Source organism: Schistocerca nitens, chromosome 4 (assembly GCF_023898315.1).
Source record: "Schistocerca nitens isolate TAMUIC-IGC-003100 chromosome 4, iqSchNite1.1, whole genome shotgun sequence".
NCBI classification, from domain to species: Eukaryota; Metazoa; Arthropoda; class Insecta; order Orthoptera; family Acrididae; genus Schistocerca; species Schistocerca nitens.
In genome coordinates, this window is record NC_064617.1 from 136,270,825 (window position 1) to 136,293,348 (window position 22,524).

The window sequence follows — 22,524 nt, forward strand, 5'->3', positions numbered from 1 at the left end:
TTTATGGTAAGTAACAATTCTTATATGTGATCTTTAGAACATTAATACAAGGGGACTCTCTCTCTCTCTCTCTCTCTCTCTCTCTCTCTCTCTCTCTCTCTCTGTGTGTGTGTGTGTGTGTGTGTGTGTGTGTGTGTGTGTATTTGTTTGTTTGTTTTTATATATTGGTGCACATTAATTGCTAAGGACTTCACTGAGAAACCTTTTGCTTTTCTAGTTATCGCTTTATGGACTTGTTTCCTGATCCTGTGCTTGTTCGAGACATTCAAAAGGAACTGGACGCTGTCATCCAGGAAGGTGTTTTCCAGCTTACGCGGTTGCTTCGAAACTCCGAGACATCTGTGAGCAGTGGCTCTGCTGCAGCAGCAGATGAAGATGGCTTCGCTATTCATCAACAGAAGCATTCGTATTTACGGGGTATGTATGTGTTTCTTTTAATTTCATTCAAATTATGTATTAAGTGTTGATTAAATCTGTAGTGACAATAACAATTGTGTGCATGAAACTGCTCTTATGTACCTTGTTTTATAGCCTCTTTATGTTGTTTTAGGGCGCAAAAGTGGGAGTTCTCAATTAATGGGTCATGGAAAACTAACAGAAAGGCTACTAGCACAAGGTCTGCTTACACCAAGTATGCTTCAGGAGCTGAAAAAAGAATGGAGTCAGGTATGAGAATGGAGACAAAATAACATTTCCATAAAATCTTCTGTGTTGTAAAAGACATGGCCTACAGTCCAGAAAGGTTTTATCAAAATTGACACCTACCTCAAAAATTTACGAATATGCATAAATTATGTTATAAATAAATGTGATGGTTTGTTGCCAAGAAGTATCCAACTGAATTTAGAGCATCCTCTTTGCATGAAACAGATTTTGCACAAACCTTTAGCCCCTTATACATTAATGGCTTTCTTGTCTCAGTTGACTCTCAAGAGAAGTGCATCTACTGCAGTGCCTCTGGCATTTTGTTCCCATACTCTTCTGTTTGGAGTGGTCATTTTCATTTACAAGTAAGCACAAAAATATCCTGTGTAGTTGGTGAAAGTGAAGTCATGAGGGACTATCCTATACAGAAAAATAGAAATATGGTAACAAAATATAGGAACAGTCAATGACAATGTAGTTTATTAATGATCAAAGCAGAAGTCATAGTGGAAGTTCTTATCAAAATTTGTATGGTAAATTGTTCTCATTCCTGAAAACTGAAAAAATAGGAAAAATGTCATACAAACATTTCAAAAAATACACATTTATTTGCTGGATAAAATATATACTTGCAAACACATCAGACAATATGTGGAACACAGTAAATAGCACCGGTTTGCCTTATATTTTGTATCTTGTTTTCTTGCCAAGTGCCAAATAACAACAAAAATTTTCTCTCTTGTTCAGTGACTCTGACATTTTCACTGTTGAAATACTATTCGATAAATACGTTTATTTACATTCTTATTTATGCATAGTGCTGGTGTTTTCTCTTTAAACTGCAAATACTTTTTGCTTTCAGATATACTGTCCCTCTTGTAGGAGAAAACTAGTAGGAAAAAAATACCAATGTAACTTTTAAGCTTGCCACGAAAACAAAGCAAACAACATGATTAACATTAAGTAGACACAAAAGTGCAAAATCTTTTTCTACAACAGGAGAGAGCTTGACAAGAATAACACACTCTTGTCATGGTTGATTGCTGGCTTACATGCAAGCACGAAAGGCGTAAGCACTTTGAGTAGTCGTGGACCAGAAAGCCACTCGTGCAAAACGGACCTTTCAGGTCCACTGAGTGGCCACAAATTACTCAGATTGTCTCTCCCTCCCCCCCCCCCCCCTCTCTCTCTCTCGCTCTCTCTCCCACCCTCTCTCCCCCCTCCCTCCCCCCTCCTCCTCCGCCTCTGCTCTCTCCCTCCTGTGTGTGTGTGTGTGTGTGTGTGTGTGTGTGTGTGTGTGTGTGGGCGCGCGCAAACTGTAACATCATTTTAGCATTTCCTCTGACATCCCATCAGTATGGTATAACTGCTTTTCATCAGAATCTCATACTCTGCTGTTGGATTTTGCTGAACACTTCCCTAAATTCCTGAGAGTAAATGGTTGATAAATGAGACGTTATTGAACTAAGTTATTCTTTGTATTACTGTTCCCCAAAAATCTTGGACTCTGTCCATTCTTTTGGTCTGATGGACAGAGGTAACACACCACAATGATCCAGGATCTTACCTTTGTTTTTGATGGGATAAGTCATATCTCAACCTTGAGAAAATGTGTGGTTGTTGAGGAAAAATTCCAAATATGCCGAGTGAGGTGATGCTGTTGTAAAGAGTATTCAGGATGGTAGCAATTCAAATTCACATCTCACTACGCACATTTAGGTTTTCCATATTTCCCTGTATCATTGATGACAGATGGCAGAGTGGTTTCTTTAAAAAGGCACAGCTGATTTCATTCTTGAGTTTTCCTTAACCTGAGCGTGTGCTCTATCTCAAACAACATTGGCAATGGGATGTTAAGCCTTGATATTTCTTCCTTTCTTTCTGAATACAACAAAATGTCTGTGGCCCTTGCTGGGGCTGAGTTGCATTATACTTATGCATATGAGCCTTTGTATCAATTAAACAACCCTACTCTTAATTTCCTATGGGACAAAAGTGAAACCCACTACTTCAATTAGTCAAACTACAATTAATTTCAGTACTAAGTTAAGAAGCAGTTAGATGCAATATTACCTCTGCTTGCATTGAGAAAAGGGCTTAAAGAATTACAGGGTGTAATAACTTGCGCAAAAAACTGTGGTCTAGTATTCTCCTTAATTAATTAAATAAGGCACACTATTAATACATAACTATAATCCCAGAGCTTTACCATCATAGTCTAAATTTCAGTATGGATTTTGTAATATGGTGAGTTTAAGGGTTGCTATAAGAGTTATAAAATGAAGCAATAACGGATGGCAATAAGGAAACTAAGTAAGTGAATCAGGATTTGAAAAATAGAGCTAATATTGCCAGAGGATATTAAATGCACAAGTCATTAATGTTTTTCAAAAAGCACCATTGGAAGGGTGGACATTACTACAGACTTAGGGTGCTGACATGAGTTTGCTGTAGAATAAGGGAAATCATGTTTTGCTTTTGTATTATTGCCTTTTATAGGGACTTTAAAATTCTTCTGTGGGAGAGAACATGTATTTTGTATGCAGTGTCTCTGTGAAACTCAGCTAGCACAGTTTATTCACGATATCGATATGACTGTAGATAAAAATGTCCAGTTTGGTAATCTGTTCCGTAACTTCCCAAAGCGATCCAGTACGATTTCATGCTGTCACGTAATGGATAAAATAGAGCTTATGGAATATTTGACTATCTTTTTCAATGAACTGAGGACTTCCTTGCAAACAAAACTCTATATGTTGCCCAAAATGTGGGAAAATTGTCATGGGGGAAGATTGTCAGAAGAGAAAGCTGTGAGCATGCCCTGGGGACTGTTACTGTTCACAGTACACAGGATAGCAAACAATTAATGAAATTTGTTGGAGTCTTCTTCAGGCTGTTTTGGGGTGGTGGGATGCTGATGTATATCAAAAATTGCTGTTATCAAACAATGGAAACTCCAGGTAGGAATATCAGCAGTGTAGGAAAAGATAGAGTGCTAGTTACTGTAAAAAAGACTCATCAAGTTGCAGACAGGCACAATTAAAAGACACTCACATGTAGCTTTTGACCACAGCCTTCATCAGTAAACACACACACACACACACACACACACACACACACACAGCAAGCAAGCACACGTCGTCCAACACAATTGCCAACTCTAGCATTCAAGCCCGAGATGCTGGAGTTGGCAGTTGTGTGTGCATGAGGTGTGCTTGCTTGTGTGTGTGAATGCAGTGTGTGTATGTCTCTCTTTACTGACAAAGGCTGTGGCCGAAAGCTACATGTGAGTGTCTTTTAATCGTGCCTGTCTGTAACTGAGTGTCTTTTAATTGTGCCTGTCTGTAACTTGGCGTGACTTCTTTACAGTAAGTAGCAATCTTGTCTTTTCCTACACTGTTGAAAATTGCTGTGAATTAGAGTAGTACTTGCTACAGGTACTTGGTACAGGGATTGGCAGTTTTTCATTAATGTAAACAAATGTGACATATTTTTACTTTGTATAAAGGCATGAAGATGCATTCTTATCTGATTGCATCCCTACCAATCAATCAGTGGAAACAGTCACTAATAAAATATACAGTGGTACGTGTTGGAGACAATTTGATAAAACTAGTTGCCCAATTGATATTCATTGGGTGGATCACAATTACACTTAATTCATCTGTGAAGATCACTGTGACAGTAAAATTAGCTAAATAAAATCTTAAGTACGTGTTAGCTGAATAAAAGTATCTGGAAAGAATAAAAGCAGATCCACTGGCTGAAGAAAAACCACATAAATTGTGCAGCTTCACAAAAACTGGGAACGAAGGAGGCCTACTAATGCAAAGAGAGGAAGGAAGAAGGAAACGTTCAGGTAAATGGCGTTAAAACACTTCTCATTCGTTGTCAACAAAAAGTATTACCCAGATTCTTGTGCTCCACCTTTCTATTACTAATGATATGCTTTTGAGAGAAGTATAATGTGTATTGTAGCCACATATAGTATTATTTCTGTCAATTCGTAAAGTAATTTAAATTCCAATTAAATGAATGATTCAGCATTCATTAGCTCTACATGCCAGTCGTGACTTTTGTACAAAGAAAACATGGATTCTCTGCATCTTGCAATTGTGTAAAGTGTCATAATTCGAGGGGGAAGTGATGTGTGTAAAAGCAAAACTACCCTTGCAGTAAGGACACTGAGAGAATTTTTATGAAAAATTTCACAAGTGAAGGTTTATGTTGTATTCCCATGGAGAGAACTTTATTGAAAAGTCTGGTGTAAATAGAGAAATCATTGCACAAACTGAAAAATCAGAAAGATTTTTAGCAGTTTTGTACATACAACTCTCAGTGAAGTAACTAATTCTGTCAGAGAGCATTTTGATAGATAAGGATGGCACAGTAACCTCCTAGACAAAGGAATGCTGGCCAAAGAAATTTTGCAGGTGATAAAAATTTCTGGAGTGGACACCAACATAAAAATTGCTGTGCCTGCAACAGATTTGCTACCAATTCCAAATGAAACAGAGGATACACCAGCAGTATATCAGGAAGAAGAATCTATGGTCACTCCTACTGAGGAAGTAGTTACATTAGCACCAGTGTGTGAACCATTACTACGACATGCAGCATCATCAGTAGCACCAGAAGCAGCAGTGGAAAATTTAGAAGCAGCAGAACAGATATCGATATTGGAAACAGCAGAGCAAACATCAGCAATGGGTCTTCAGTCAGCTGCTGGCGTAGCGCCTGAATCGATGGAAAGAAGCATCAGAACGGGAAGTGCACACAAGTGGACCAGATTTTTTTGGTATCCAGAGGTAGAGGAAAAGCTACATAACAAACAACAGATTAAAAAAATAAATGTCCAGTATGCATCTAAAATCAGAAGAATTGAAAATTTTATTAGCCTCATAATGACAGAGCATAGTCTAAAAGAGATGAAATAGAAATATGAAAGTGAGGGAGTAGCAATATATATGGAGAGCAAGGTAGGGGACTACACTCCACAGCAGATGTCGACTTGCACAAAATTTTGCTTTGAAGTTGCAGCAGTAGAAATAAAATTAATAGGGGGGGGGGATGACTTCTAGTAGGCATATGTCAATCACATATCTCAAATGTTGAAAACCATTTACTGGAAGTTGATAGGCTACTACACAAAGTCATGAAGAAACACAATTTTTTAATAACACATCAGTTTTAGGACATACAACATACAGTTTCATGTAAAAAATCCTAAAAGATGTAGGACAACAATATAGAGGTGACATTGAGTAACAGACAGGCATGACAAAAAGGCAACTATACGTTTGAGCTTTCCAGTGTAAGGACTTCTTTTGATGTAGAAAACACACACACACACACACACACACACACACACACACACACACACACACACTGTCTCTGCCTGCTGAGGTCACAGTGCATATAGCAACTTTGCCCGATGGGAACACATTCTATGGGTGATGGCTGCAAGAAAGAGGCTGGGACAGGGACGGGGAGGTATAGCAGGATAGAGGTGCGGGAAGTTGTAGTGCTTCTTGTGGCTGTGGGAGCATGCAGGGGGTTAGGGTAGAGATGTTTGATGCAGTTGAGTGGTTTGAGAGAGAGTCGGGGGAGGGGGGGGGGGCTGAGCAGAAAAGGACAGAAGAAGAGAGGAAAAAAAAGACCAGTGGGTGTTGGTGGAATAGAAGGCTGGGTAGTGCTGGTGTGGGAGCAGGGAAATTGATAGGTAAGGGAGGGACAGGGAGTAGTGAATGTTGAGGCCACGTGTGTTACAGGAATATAGAATATATTCCAGGGAAAGTTCCCAACTGTGCAATTCAGAAAAGCTGGTATTGGTAGGAAGGATCCAGATGGCACAGGCTGTGAAACAGTCATTGAAGTGAAGCACACTGTGTTGGGCAGCATGTTTAGCAACTGAGTGGTCCAAATGTCTGTTGGGCACAGTTTGTTAGTGACCTTTCTTGTGGAAAGACAGTGTGTTGGTTGTCATGCCCACATAGAAAGCAGCACAGTGGTTGAAGCTTAGTTTGTAGATCTCACAACTGCTTTCACATGTGGCCCTGCCTTTGATGGGATAGGAGATACCTGTGACCAGACTTGAGTAAGTAGTGATGGGAGTATGTATGGGACAGCTCTTGCATATAGGTCTGTTGCAGGGAGATGAGCCATAAAGGAACAACAAAATGTATAGAAACATCAAGCACATAAACAGACCATGTATAGACAAACAAAAACTTCACTTGTGAATACTGTTATCACAGATCATTTTGGACAAACAGTTGAATGGTGAGATGATATAAAAGATGAAGCAAATGTAGTAGCTGAATTTTTACGAACTAAACTTAGTAATTTGCTAAAAGTAGATAAATTGTATGAATAAATAGAGGATACTGCAGAAAATAGCTGGAAATCTTTTTGTGAAGTATTAAGACACCACATAAATGTAGCTTGTCATTAAGTGCACAGAACTGTTACGGTAAACTAAACAAGAAATGGGTCACCATGGAAATTAAAAATGATATGGCCTTATGAAAATCACCAGAAAGATGAAGGACAGACCAGTCATGAGAAAAGCATATACTATGATGATAAGAAAAACCAAAGGCATTGTCTCCAAAAACTGGAAATATAAACTTCTTCTGACATCTCTAAAACAGCCTGGAATTATATATATAAAAGAGGAAAGAAAAGAATCATGTCCTGAAAGATACAAATATTATATTGACAAGGAAGGGGAATGAAGTTGCCGATTCATGACAAGTGTCTAATAGTTTCTATCAGCCCTACACAGCTTTAGTTGACAAACCTGTAAACAAAACGTAGCAGTACCAGAGAGCAGGGAAGTCCCAAAGGGGTATCTAAGAGTTTATACTTACTCCCAGCAGATGAATTGGAAGTTTGAGAAATGATTGGAGCACCAAAATATAAAAATACATAGGGCATATGAGCAAAACTGGTTAAACAGTGTACTAGATATCTTGCAAAATCTCTGACATTCTTGATTTAGTTGTGAAGGAATGAGTATTCCCAAAATGCTTAAAAAGGAGCGAACTGGGACCAGCATTTAAAGGGAGGGTTAAAGGGAAGGAGATCTGGGAAACTATAGACCCATCAAAACTTTTATTTCTAAAATAGTAGAAACAATGATTAAAGACTAAGTACTGAACTTAATATAGAAGTGAAATTTTAAATGAAGCACAGCATGGGTCTAGAAAATGGGGCTCAACAAGACTGTTGTGGCAAAGTTCATGACAAACATAACTGAGGCTGGATGATCTGTTGGAAGTATCTGAAATATACCTAGATCATTCGAAAGCTTTTGATAGTTTGTATCCATAATTCTTCTAGAAAAACTGCATTGCTATGGCATAAGACATGAATCTGCAGATATTATGAAAATCTTTGTTGAAGATAGGTAGCAGCGTACAGAGATAAAAATTTGAATATGGAAATAATGCTCTTTATCTTTTTTTTACATCGATGCACCAAAGAAACTGGTATAGGCATGCATATTCAAATACAGAGACACGTAAACATGCAGAATATGGTGCTGCTGTCGGCAATGCCTATATAAGGCAACAAGTGTATGGCGCAGCTGTTAGATCGGTTACTGCAAATACAATGGCAGGTTATCAAGATTTAAGTGAGTTTCACACGAGCGATGGGACACAGCATCTCCGAGGTAGCGATGAAGTGGGGATTTTCCCATAAGACCATTTCGCAAGTGTACCGTGAATATCAGGAATCCGGTAAAACATCAGTCTCTGACATTGCTGCTGCTGGAAAAAGGTTTGCAGGAACGGGACCAACAATGACTGAAGAGAATCGTTCAACGTAACAGGAGTGCAACCCTTCCACAAATTGTTGCAAATTTCAGTCTGGACCATCAATAATTGTCAGCATGTGAATCATTCAACGAAACATTATCGATATGGGCTTTTGGAGCCGAGGGCCCACTCTTGTACCTTGATGACTGCACAACAGAAAGCTTTACGTCTTTCATGAGCCCATCAACACTGATATTGGACTGTTGATGACTGGAAACATGTTGCCTTTTCGGATGAGTCTCGTTTCAAATTGTATCGGGTGGATGGACGTGTACGGGTATGGGGATAACCTCATGAATTTGTGGACCTTGCATGTCGCAGCGGACTGTTCAGGCTGGTGGAGGCTCTGTAATGGTGTGGGGCATGTGCAGTTGGAGTGATATGGAATCTCTGACACATCTAGATATGACTCTGACAGGTGAAAAATACATAAGCTATCTACCTGATCACCTAGATCCATTCATGTCCATTGTGCATTCTGACGGACTTGGGCAGATCCAGCAGGACAATGAGACACCCCACATGTCCAGAATTGCTACACAGTGGCTTCAGGAACACTCTTCTGGGTTTAAACACTTCTGCTGACCTCCTAACTCCCCAGACATGAACATTATTGAGCACATCTGGATGCCTCGCAACATGTTGTTCAGAAGAGATCTCCACCCCCTCATACTCTTACAGATTTATGGACAGCCATAAGGAGTGTCAGTTCCCTCGAGCACTACTTCAGACATTATGATATGAAGATGGTATCTGTTCTTTCGGACGTGTCTGAAACAAAAGATACCATTGGTGATCTTGCACCTCTCGAAGAATGAAATTACAATGAAATCCAGACCATTTTGAAATTAAAAAAATACGTGCTAAGATATCTCAATAATTTTATTTTTACATGAAAGCCTGTACCGGAATCTACTTTTCTACATAATTTCTGTCAATATTGAGGCACTTGTCATAACATTGTACCAGTTTTTGAATACCCTCCTCCTAGAAGTCTGCTGCCTGACTTGTTAACCACTGCATCACCACTGTTTTGACTTCACCATCGTCTTGAAGACGCTGACCGCCCAGGTGTTTCTTCAAGTGCAGGAACAGATGCTAGTCACTGGACGCAAGATCGGGGCTGTACGGAGGATGATCTAGAGTTTCCCATTGAAAAGATGTGCTGAGATCTTTGGTCTGATTCACCACATGCGGACGGGCATTGTCTTGCAGCAGAACGATGCCCTTGCTCAACTTGCCACATCTTTTGTTCTGAATTGAATGGCGCAGATTGTGCAATGTCTTACAGTAAGCTGGCTGCATTGATTGTCTCATTACGAGGCAGAAATTCCACAAGCAATACTCCTTTTCTGTCCCAAAAAAACTGTGCACATGATTTTCTGGGCAGAAGTTGTTTGCTTAAACTTCACTTTTCTGGGTGAATCTGAATGCCGCCATTCCATGGACTGTTGCTTTGATTCTGGTGTGACGAGGCCACCCATGTTTCATCGCCCGTAACAATTTGGCTTGAGAAATCATCACCGTCGTTGTGGTACCGCTCAAGGAAAGTCAATGCACTGTCTAAACGTTTGGTTTTGTGCACATCCGTCAACATTTTTGGTACCCAATGTGCGCACAATTTTCAGTAATTCAAGTGCTCAGTCACAATGCCTTAGAAAACACTACGAGAAACATTAGGAAAGTCATCCCGCAAGGTGGAAGTGGTAAAGCGTCTCGTTTTCTCTCACCTTATTGTCCACTTCCTGCACCAAACTTTCATTAACGACCGAAGGACACACACTCCGTTGTCAAGCATGCACATTTGTGCAGCATTCTTTAAATGCTCTCACCCACTTCCTTACCATTCCAACACTCATAATGTTTTCTCCGTAAACTGCACAGATCTCACGATGAATAACGATCGCTTTTAGGCTTTTAGCACTAAGAAATTTTATAACAGCCTGTACTTCACAGTTGGCGGGACTCACGATTACCAGAGGCATCTTAAACAATCAGTACACAATGTAAACAAGGAAGAATCAGACTGTAATGGCATCAGTGCGTAGACAACAGTTGCGCAGAACGCCGACCGCAGCGCTGTGTGGCAAAATGGTACTTATTTAAAAAACACGCCTCGTATCTGGCACGCTCTCTGTGAGACCTACATCTCCAACTTACTGTCCACAAACTACATTTGTTGTGCCCCTACCTACTATACCCATTACTCACAGCAGTCAATCTACCGATTCCCGTAAGAGTTCAGGCAATGTGAGTGCATCTGCACTGTATAAGATCATTGGCCGGTAAGCCTTATCTGTATGAAGATGGTATCTGTTCGTTTGGACATGTCCGAAAGAACAATACCATCTTCATGTCTGATAGAACAATATCATATTCATGTAGATAAGGCTTACTGCACTTCTTCAGAGCAGATTCACTCACATTGCCCAAACTGTTATGGGAATCGGTAGATTGACTGCTGTGAGTAATGAGCATAGTGGGCAGGGGCACCACAAATGTGGTGTGTGGACAGTAAGCTGGAAGTGTGGGTCTCATGGAGAGCGTGCCAGAGATAAGCCCCAGCAGTCGCACTATCCTCTGTGCCCTTGGTGGTTCAGATGGATAGAGCATCTGCCATGTAAGCAGGAGTTCCCGGGTTCGAGTCCCGGTTGGGGCACACATTTTCAGCTGTCCCCATTGATATTTATCAACGCCTGTAAGCAGCTAAAGGTCTGGATTTCATTGTAATTTCACTTCAGATGTTAGTTGAGTTCACACCATGTCATGTTGCGGCACTTCTGCGTGTTCGTGGAGGCCCCATACGTTATTAGGCAGGTGTACCAGTTTCTTTGGCTCTTCAGTGTTTAGTGTAAATGACATTCTGACTGCAGTAAGTGAAAAAGTGGTCATGTCTGTAGATGACACAGCTTTACTAGTATGTAGCGACTCAGTAAAGATCCGGAAAAGAAGGCTAGTGAGAACATGCAAATGGCAGAAAGATATTTTAGAGAAAATAATCTGTTGGTTAATAGGAAGAAAACAACATATACAAGATTTGAAACAAACAGATCTCAACATTGGTGTTGCAGACCTAGAAGAAATGAAATGTAATAGGTATCTGGGAATAGAGGTGCACAACTTTCTACCATGACAAAACCACTTTGATAAGGTGTGCACAAAAAATAGTACAAATATATTCTTAATGAAGAAAATGCCTTATACAATAGATGCAGAATTCTAGTTAAAAATGTACTATCGACTAATCTTCCCACCCGCATTGTACTGTATACCAATATACAGAGAAGCAACAAGAGTAAGTATTCAGAGAATTTTAAAACTTAAAAGAAAGCCATCAGATTCATTGCTAAATTTAACACCATGGGAACCCTGCAAAGACAAATTTAAAATATTAAGTGTACCTAGTTTGAACATATATGAGACAATACTCCTTTTAACAGTAAATTGTGCAGCATATTTAAACAGATAGTTTCATGACAACAACACACTAGATAAAATTACCGTATCAGCAGCAAATGGCTGCAGATGACAGATAGGGACCCTAGTAATGCAAGTAGCTCATTTTATAACAGAATATCATAAAGAGCATAAGGGAACTCAGCACCTTCAACAGAAAATTGAAGGAAAACCTCTGTATGTTGATATAAGGTGAAGCAATACATGCCAGCAAATTCATATAGCAGAAGTAAATCTAAAATGGAAAATGGTGTAGAACACTTCTTCCTTATGCGGATGCAAACTTCCTGAGGAACGAAACTAAACTCAACAAACATGACAGCACAATCAGAATATGTGCAGGATCTCTTATTCCGGAAACTGATAAATTACTAATACGAAAGAGAAAACTGGGTTTTTAAGGTTGGAAAAACAAAAGGAAGAAGAAAGAAAAGTTATGAAAATTTATTGATTTTTAATCCATCTGTTATAAAAAATACCATTGAGTTCATTTTAAAACTGAGAATCAAAACAGCCATTTGAAGTAATAATGATGCTTCCTGTGAAATTGTCTCAGGTGGCCTTCTTTTGAAAGTCACCTAACAGATTTTTGTATGACACCTGCCATTTTCACCATGTAGGATATTAATCTTTATCGTAAGATTATTAAACAGTGGTAACGGGCAACAGCTTCCTAGAAACTATCCATTCCCTAATAGATCAACTTCCAGTAGAATTTATCCTTCGGGGCGGAAAATTATTTGCAGTGTCTGGGGTTCTATTCCTCATGCTTCTTTTCTCTGCGCTGTTCCAAGTAAAACACCACTTGCCTTTGCTTGTTGCTATGTGCAGTGCTGTAAAGAGTTTCTCTCTCTTGGTATCCTCTTTGTCAGGAAGAAATTTGTACACATTGCATGTGACTTCCATCATTTGAACCAGCACGTCTTGTAAATGAGTCTTATTAATCCAAGGTAAGTAAACAACACAGAATATGTAAGTACACTTTTAAATTAATGGGATGGAAATATATATGTGCAGACAAACAAATAACAGTTTCAGAAAAATTGGATAAATTATTCAAGAGAAGGAGTTTTATTAATTGAGCAAGTCAATTATGCGTTGGTCCACCTCTGGCTCTTGTAGAAGCAATTATTCAACTTTTTTGGTGTTGATTAATAGAGTTGCTGGATGTCCTCCTGAAGGATATCATGCCAAATTTTATCCAATTGGTGTGTTAGATTGACAAAATCTCGAGCTTGTTGGAGGGCCCTGCCCATAATGTGCCAGACATTCTCAGTTGGGAGAGATCTGGAGTTCTCTCCAGCCAAGATAGGGTTTGGTAAGCACGAAGACAAGCATAGAAACTTTTGCCCTGTGTGGGCCGACATGTTTTGCTGAAATATAAGTCCAGGATGGCTTGCCATGAAGGGCAACAAAACGGGGCGTAGAATATCATTGACATACTGCTGTGCTGTAAGGGTGCCGCTGATGCAGCCAAAGGGGGCCTGCTTATTAAAAGAAATTGCACACTCCTGCTCATCGGGCCGTATGGTGGGCAACAACCAGATCTGTATCCCACTGCCGTCCAGGGTGTCTCCAGATAATCTTCGCTGGTCATCGGGGCTCAATTCAAAGCTGAACTCATCACTGTAAACAATTCTACTCCAGTCACTGAGATTCCAGGCTAGAGACCAATGCATTATTGATGATGTACTCAATTTGTGAAACTCTTTCTTATGAATAAATCATCAATTTATTCTGAAATTGTAATTCGTTTTTTGTCTTTACATGTATATCAGCTCTACCGAATGCCATCCCATTTGGATGATTCCTTCATGGTGCACTGAATCGGTTGCAACATAACAGCAAAGCCTTACTGCTGGAAGATGTATGAATCAAACATAGTATTGCTACATAAACCATGACATTATTTCTTTAATATTGTTTCTTGAACAATGTAATCAGTAGAAATGCAAAAGTATGCATTTACAATCATGTAGTGAGTTAAAGACTTTTCATTGGCAGTTACAGAAGTCGTGAATACGATGTGGGAAGACTGACATTCTGTTCATGGCTGCCTCTTTCACTTGTCTCTCATATAGTACCATCAGTTTTGTTTGTTTTTCAGCAGCTATAATTTGGCAACACAAAGGAACTAGACATAATATTCTGTACTGTAAGAACTGTAGAAATCTCAATAAGAATAAAATATAAAATGAAAGTAAATACCTGGTAGCCTAGAAGTGAGTTGTGTTCCGATAGTGTAATTCATGACTTGCATAGCAACTACATAGGTAGCAGCACAGGTTTCTGGTGTAAGCAGGGACATCTGTGTGTTGACAGCTGAAGTAGTATAGTTGGGAGTTACACCACTGTGCTTGCTATTGTTTTGAGTTTTCTCTGTTCACTATGAACACTTGATCTTCTGACTGTTCCAATAATAGGATTTTACGTATTTAATTGTTTGAATTGTGATTCGCCAAGTGTTATAATGATAAAGACAGCAACAGGAAGCCAATTATTTGGGATGACAATGGATCCAGTGATGAATATTTTCCTTCACAGACTCAACCAGTGCTAGTCAGTGTCCTTTATTTTCTTGTTATCTTGTTACTTTACATCAAAATTAATAGTGTGCTGTGTTTACTTGCTTTGACCAATATAAAGTACAATATCTTAGACTTAATAGCTGTAGATAAATTTTACACTGATACGTGGGCTGATAAAAACGGAAAACTCCACCGCATCATCAACCAACAAATGGTAGTAACAATAAAAATGCTGCAATTATCATATTGCATGTCACCATTGCTGGAAGAAATGACACAGCATGCAGAAAAGAGTGTGAAGCTAAGCAAATTATATATTGTAGAGGGGGCTGGGGGGAAAAAATAGGCAGGTCAGAAAATAAAAGACACGGAAAACTAAAAGGGAGTGAAGACAGGAATAGATACTGAGAAGAAAAGCTGAGACTGAAGAATTTAATGAAAATTAACAACAGATGGATGGATAGAGAACTGAGGACATGTAGCAATGATGGTTCCCACCTGTGGAGGTCTGAGAAACTGGCACCTGGGTGAAGAATCCGGATGGCCCATTTGGTAAAACAGGCACCAAGGTAACAACTGTCGTGTTGTAGAGCATGCTTCGCAGCAGGATATTGTGTTTTACCATTATAGACCCTCTGCAGACACCCATTCATTCTAACTGATGACTTATTGTAATCATACCAATGTAAAATTCTGGGTGGTGTTTACTATGTATGTGGGTTTACAACAATGTGATGTATCACAGGTGGCTTACCTTTGATAGTATATGTTTTCCCAGGGTTGAAGGGTGCATTGGGCAAGTCTTACAGACAGAGCAGTCACAGGGGTGGGAGCCGTAGAGTAGGGAAATGGGTGCAGAAGAAGCATAGGCTCTGAGAATGGTATTTTAGATTTTGAGAGCCAATGAAAAGCTGTTCTAGGTGTGGCGGGCAAAATGTTCGACCGAAGAGGCCTCATTTCAGGACATGGTTTTAGGAAGACATAGCCTTGTCGAAGTAGCTGATTAATACATTCAAGAAGTGGATAATATTAAGTGACAAATGGTATATTCCTAAGTTGTTTTTTGAAGGGATCATCAGAACCAAGATTGGATGTGATGTCCTGGGATATCTGCTTTTGAGGTAGCTGGCGGGTTAATTACATCCAGTGATCACTGAGGTGAGGTGAGAATTGTTGTGTACTACTGTAAAAAGTCTGGATATGAACAAATATGTTTGCCTTGAGTGCCAAGGAGGAATGTTTGACACTGAAAGGATGGCAACTGTCAAAATGTAAGCACTGCTGTTTGTTACTAGCTTTAATGTGAATGGAAGTTTGTAGCTGACCCACAGTGAGGATGAGGTCGGCATCAAGGAAAGTGACATTTGATTAAGAATAGGGCCGTGTGAAATTTAATTGTAAGAACATATTTCCATATTCCATGAATTTTAAGAGGTCAACCCCATCATGATTTCATATGGCAAAAATTTCACCAGTGTATCTAAACCAAACCAGGGGCTGCTTATGGATCCCAGAAAATCCCCCTCCGACTGACCCATGAAGAGGTTGGCACAGGGCGGAGCCATCCTGACACCATTGGCAATCAAGGCATACATATTTGCTCATATGCAGACTCTTTAGGGCAGTACAACACCATTCTCACTTCAGCCATCACTGGACATAATTACCCATCGGCCTAGCTCGAAACCAAATATTCCAGGCCATCACATCCAACCTGGCACTGATGATCCCTTCAAAAACAGCGTAGGAATACATTTCTTGTCACTCAATATAATCCACATCTTGAATGTATTAATCAGCTACTTCGACAAGGCTGTGTCTTCTTAAAATCATGTCCTGAAATGAGGCATTTTGTCCACCACACCTAGAACAGCTTTTCGTTGGCCTGTCAATATCTACAATACTGTTGCCAGACCCTCCTCCTGCACCCATTTTCCTACCCTATGGCTCTCACCCTGGTGACTGTCCCTCCATAAGACTTGCCCTATGCACCCTCATATCCTGAGAAAACATACCATCAAAAGCAGAGCCACCTGCGAAACATCACATTATTGTGTACCCACTGTTATGTAAACACTACTCAGCCTTTTACATTGGTATGACTACAACCAAGTTATCAGTTAGAATGGATGGGCTTCAGCAGATGATCTGTACTGGCAATACACAATAGCCTGCTGCAAAGCATGCTCTGCAACAGCATAGTTGTGACAGTGCCTGCTTCACCACACATGCCATCTGGATTCTTCCCCCGGGCACCAGTTTCTCAGAACTACACAGGTGGGAACAGTAGATTAGATTAGATTAGATTAGATTAATACTAGTTCCATGGATCATGAATATGATATTTCATAATGATGTGGAATGAGCCAAATTTTCCAATACATGACATAATTAAGTTAATTTAACAACATACTTAAGTTAATATAACAACTTTTTTTATTTTTAAATTCTTTTTTTTTTTTCTTTTTTTTTCCTTAATTTATATCTAAAAATTCCTCTATGGAGTAGAAGGAGTTGTCATTCATAAATTCTTTTAATTTCTCCTTAAATACTTGTCGGTTATCTGTCAGACTTTTGATACTATTTGGTAAGTGACCAAAGACTTAAGTAGCAGTATAATTCACCCCTTTCTGTGTCAAAGTTAGATTTAATCTTGAATAGTGAAGATCATCCTTTCTCCTAGTATTGTAGTTATGCACACTGCTATTACTTTTGAATTGGGTTTGGTTGTTAATAACAAATTTCATAAGAGAGTATATATACTGAGAAGCTACTGTGAATATCCCTAGATCCTTAAATAAATGTCTGCAGGATGATCTTGGGTGGACTCCAGCTATTATTCTGATTACACACTTTTGTGCAATAAATAATTCATTGCAACACGTCCTTGGTTTTCTATCCCCCCACCTGTCCTTAATTTACGTTAATTTCTTCAGTCTCAGCATTTTTTCTCAGCAACTATTCTTGTCTTCACTACCTTTTAGTTTTCTGTGTCTTTTATTTTCTGACCTGTCAAATTTTTTCTCCGCTCCCATCTCTACCACATACAATGCTCTTAGCATTGCACTCTTATTACATTGTGCATTATATTTTGTTGGTAATCTGTGCCTTACTTATTACGATATCTTCCACCTTTAAGTTCTCAGGTTTTAAAATCTTGTCTTTCCTTCTTATCCCATCTGGTAAGTCTCCCCTGACATTGGTTTCTGGGCGAACATAAAACTGCAGCAAGCTCATAACAGATATTTTGTCATAGTGATTGATGCAATATTATTACCAAGTCCTGAAAAAAATAATTTTTTTTCATTTCATTGTAATGATGGACAATGACTTCTTGTATGTGGAAAACTACTTGAAGTCAGTCACAAAAAGGAAGACTGACACTGAAAAACATCAGTGTCATGGCTAAAGATGCAGTGGATTTGGTACCAAGAGAATGATACAGTCATACTCTTTTTTTAAGGAAACTCTTTCAGCGGACATGAGATTTCACAAGTTGGACTTCAAGCTCTGATCTATTAAAGGGCACACAGTCTCTCTAACACAGCCCAGGGTAAATTGTACCCATGACCGTGGGTTGTTACAGAAGAGAAGAAAGACATGGAAGAATTTTGCCCTCATTTCACCTGTTCTCTGGCACTACTTTTCTGAAAATGCTGAAGACATGGGGCCACTGAATGGAATTGATAATACTGACAATGAATAACCGAGATTATGTAAATTCAGTGTTGTTGACTGCCATGTATACTTTCACAATAATTAAAATCCTCTACCGGTTTGTGTCACAAGTGGTGGATATTCGTTTGGGCCCTTATATCAGGTCTGTAACTTGATAAAATTATTTAAATTCTTAATTCGAGTTAGAAGATCTACTCTGATAGCATATATAATAAAAAAATAGTACAAAATACTGTTCAATTTTACATAACAATCCTGAATTGACTATTGTTCACGACAAAGGGAAGTAGAAACATAGGGCACATTGTTACGGTTTTATGTTTCAAAAGTGATGGAAGCAGTGGTTAGAGGAATGAAACCTCAAAGCTCAACTGAAGATGATTAACCAAAGCATTAAAAATCCAGTAAGCAAAATGTCTTCTTAAATGCAAAGGCACATCACACTTTACAGCATTAATGATGTTGTAACCTATAATACATTAAATCAGTGGATGTATTGAACTGAAAAAGATACGCTCCTATGTGGCAATAAAAACTTCAATAATGAGAGAGAACAGGGAGCTGGAGACAATGGCCAAATTATTACAACTTTTGACCATCAAATGTTGTTACAATACATTAAGGCAGGAGGGGATGTGTGCTATGTACTCACTCCTACAAGGTTGTAAAAATTCATCAGGTATTCATAAAACACAGAGTCATGCTCAGTGGTCACTGAAGAAACCAAAAGTTTATTTTTTTTCCTCAGATTCTGCAAGACCATCTAAGCAAAGCCTCCCAGTAGTGGTTTAAGTCACTACATAGATAGGTGTCATATTGCTGATTTAAAAACAAAACACAAAAAATTAATATTTGTAGTAGACTGTGTGTATGAGTCAATGCAGTAATAGCCTATAAACTGCTGTGAAGAACTCCTGTCCAGAACACCCTGTAAAACAAAATGTTTCACTTTAAATATGAAGATCTGTGACCAGTTTAAAATGGAGCCTGTAGAATAATGTGTGCCTTTCTGTACAGTGTCCCTGTATCCAGCCAGTGCCAGGTCAGGATTGGTGTGGGACCGGTTCAGTTTTGCAGAGAATCAACCTGACCTGTATTCAGGCTATTATTACAATGGGCTCACCTCTCCCAAAGGCATTTTAAAGTTACTTGCAGCGCTCCTGCCCTTCTCCCTCACAGCAGGGAGGAATCAGTATACTCCTTCGGTATGTGTCTAGAGTACTTTGCAAGTGAGAAAGTTTTCTCATTATGCAGGGTGTAACAGTGATGGGACTTAAGAAACAGCCCATTATTTACTTTCGGTAATGTGAAAAACTGCTTAAAAACCACATCTAGGTTGGCCAGTGCTCCAGCCTCCATCATTAATACACAAGACAAATTTGATCTGAGGCCGGTGTGCCTTCCCATGTCCCAGAAGTGGTCATCTTTATGCACTCAGCTAACTGATATTGTCATGATGAAGTTTGTGTGCGAAGAGGTAAAATTCTTAGACACCCGCACTACAGTGTGTTCGGTTGCCCTTTTTCTGACCCCAAAATATCTTTTTTGAAGGCACAGACTTCCCTAAAATATATCATTGAACATGTTGTTGTTGTGGTCTTGAGTCTGAAGACAGACTGTTGGTTGGTTGGTTGTTTTGGGGAAGGAGACCAGACAGCGTGGTCATCGGTCTCATCGGATTAGGGAAGGATGGGGAAGGAAGTCGGCCGTGCCCTTTCAGAGGAACCATCCCGGCATTCGCCTGGAGTGATTTACGGAAATCACAGAAAACCTAAATCAGGATGGCCGGACGCGGGATTGAACCGTCGTCCTCCCGAATGCGAGTCCAGTGTCTAACCACTGCGCCACCTCGCTCGGTAGGACAGACTGTATCTTCAAATAGTCTACCTGTGCATAGAATTTTGCATTGAACATAATAGAGTGGCTTAACTGGACATGATGAAATGGAAATAAAGATTAGTGTAAATCCTTCACATTTCAGTTGATATTCTTCTTATGTTCCAGTCCACAATGAACAATTTATGTACAAGATTCTGAATGAGATACTTAAAAGAAGACTATATCTCTGCCGTTAGATGGACTTCACTGATTTTTATTTTTATAAGAATTATATTCAGAGACTGTGTTGACTTATTTTTGTTGCATTTAAGCCACTCTCATCCACAATCCACACATTGAGGTTACAAACTGTTTTATTTGATGAATCATGTATATTATGTTTCACATCTATCACAAAGATATTTATGTCATCTGTAAACATAATAATTTTAGAAACATTTATGATGTTTATTGGGAGATATATCTCATATTTGTAGTATGGAGTTGATGCTCAAATAAATAGGGTTGTCTCATCAAGATTGGTAAACATTTAATTTTGATCACAGACATTACTTACTGTACAAAACTATGAAATTGTACATTATAAGTGAAATCATTTTTCAAAACAACAAATCTGTACTTGACTGTGTCATTATGTTTCTTTGTCTTATATGTTTAAACACACATCATTTGATATTTTGTTTCACAGCAGACCTACGATGATGATAGCGATGATGATACCACAGGCAAGCAACCGACCAAAAGACCTAGGAGGAAAAAAAAGAAATGAAGATACTGAAGATACCAGTATTTATATTTATGTGTGTTAATTGCTCATTACAAATTGAAATGAATTTTTGTGATTTGTAAATAAACATGATACTATAAAACTGTGAACTTAAATATGTTTTGTTGTGATACCCATCAGTATTTACTGCCATCAGAAAGAAATTGCAAATTTTCACATTCAGATGAGTGACTTAGAAATTTCGTGAGCATAAAGCAGTTTGAATGTTAACCGATCATTTAACCTGCATCTCTTGTAAAAGGAAACCACTTATATTACTCACTCAGAGATGTCCCAACACATCTCATACTCAAATACGATACCAAAATTAATGGAGAAGGAACAAATAAATTATGTGTTTGGGACTCAGTTTCATATTTCTACTGTACTCTCAATAGTGGTGTACTAGTTTCATAACACATTACCTAGTTTGTTTATTGTTATTGTGTTGTTATATCATTTGCACAATATAACTTAGCAAATTTCTGGTAGTGTAGGAATCAGTGGAAGCCATATGACATTGGGCCAGTACAAAATGTTTCTGCTCATTGCCAATCTTAGGTAGAAAACAATATGGTGTGTCACAGCAATGTAGCATGCCTTGTGAATACAGTGTTGATTCCAGGTACTATTTGCCTTGTGAGCAGGGGATGGGGCTATTTTCTTCCACAAGTCTCTTCCCAAACCAGCAGCCCATGTTCGTTGCAGAAGTCGTGTACTTAAGCTCCCAGCATCCCCTACAAAAAGTGCCAAAGTATATTGTGCATGTAGTAGTTATAAAGCTGACAAGTTTTATTCCAACTCATATTTTCCGGCCTAAGCACATTACAGGCAAAAATTTTAAAATGTTTAATACACGATAATAGTATTTGTCTCCCCTTGTCCTCATACGAGATGGGTTGCTCTCTTCCCAGGATGTGAGTGAGCTGCCCTCCCTTTTTAAATGTCCACAACCTATCTTCCTTGAGGAAGGAACCAATACTTCCAAAAGCTAGGGTAGTATTCTGTACTTTTATACATGTGTACTGGCAGTGCTAATAATTTCATCTCTTGAATGTACAAAGGGGGGGGGGGGTGTAGACAAAAATATGGAAACACCAAAAACACAACTCATTGCCATGTGTAATAAGGTGGAGGAATCTTGTTGGCATTCAAAACAATTTCCAGTCATCCCGGACTGGATAAACAGACATCCTGTATAATTTTAAAGGGAATCTCGTACCATCCTTCCTGCAAAATAGTGGCAAGTGCAGGTGATGGTCATGTTGGCAAGTAGCTATCATGCACCCTTCTCCCCAGAGTAGGCTACAAAGCCTCAATAATACAGGGGTTTATAAATTAGTAGTACAAAAGTAATCTTTACTTGTGAAAAAGGTAAATAATTTGTAGAAATGTTTGATACGAAGCTGAATGCAGTATATATTCAAGTTTTATTTACAAATGTTCAATGTGGCTATCTTTTGTAATACAACAAATGTCACATCTGTAATTAATTTCCTGCCAAATCCTCTGAAGTAAGTCTTGTGTTACCCATTGTGGCAACTTGTCGACGTTTCCCAGAAGTGGAAGAATAAAGACTCTGCCTTTAATGTAACCCCATACACAGAAGTCCATTGGGATTACATCAGGTGACCGTGGTGGCCAGGGTATTGTTCCACCATGTCCAGTCCAAGTCGGCACATTCCTATGGAGGTAGCAACTTCACAATGATAATGTGGGAGTGCAGCGCTTTGCTGGAAAACAAATTCTGTTTCCTTATCCTGTTGTAATTGAGACATTAGACAATGTT

At 39.0% G+C, this 22,524-nt stretch overlaps 1 protein-coding gene across 2 annotated transcripts in view; it reads left to right on the forward strand.

Moving 5' to 3' along the window:
• The window catches only part of LOC126251605 (ATP-dependent RNA helicase SUV3 homolog, mitochondrial), a 79,520-nt gene extending 58,675 nt beyond the window's left edge, over positions 1 to 20,845 (forward strand). The window contains exons 11-13 of one of the 2 annotated variants that reach the window (XM_049952138.1): positions 218 to 417; positions 551 to 666; positions 20,658 to 20,845. In XM_049952138.1, the coding sequence (XP_049808095.1) occupies positions 218 to 417; positions 551 to 666; positions 20,658 to 20,738 (397 nt within the window). In that variant the 3' untranslated portion in view covers positions 20,739 to 20,845. The remainder of the gene's footprint in view (positions 1 to 217; positions 418 to 550; positions 667 to 20,657) is intronic. The other variant, XM_049952139.1, reaches the window with a different exon arrangement.
• The last annotated feature ends 1,679 nt before the right edge of the window (positions 20,846 to 22,524 follow it).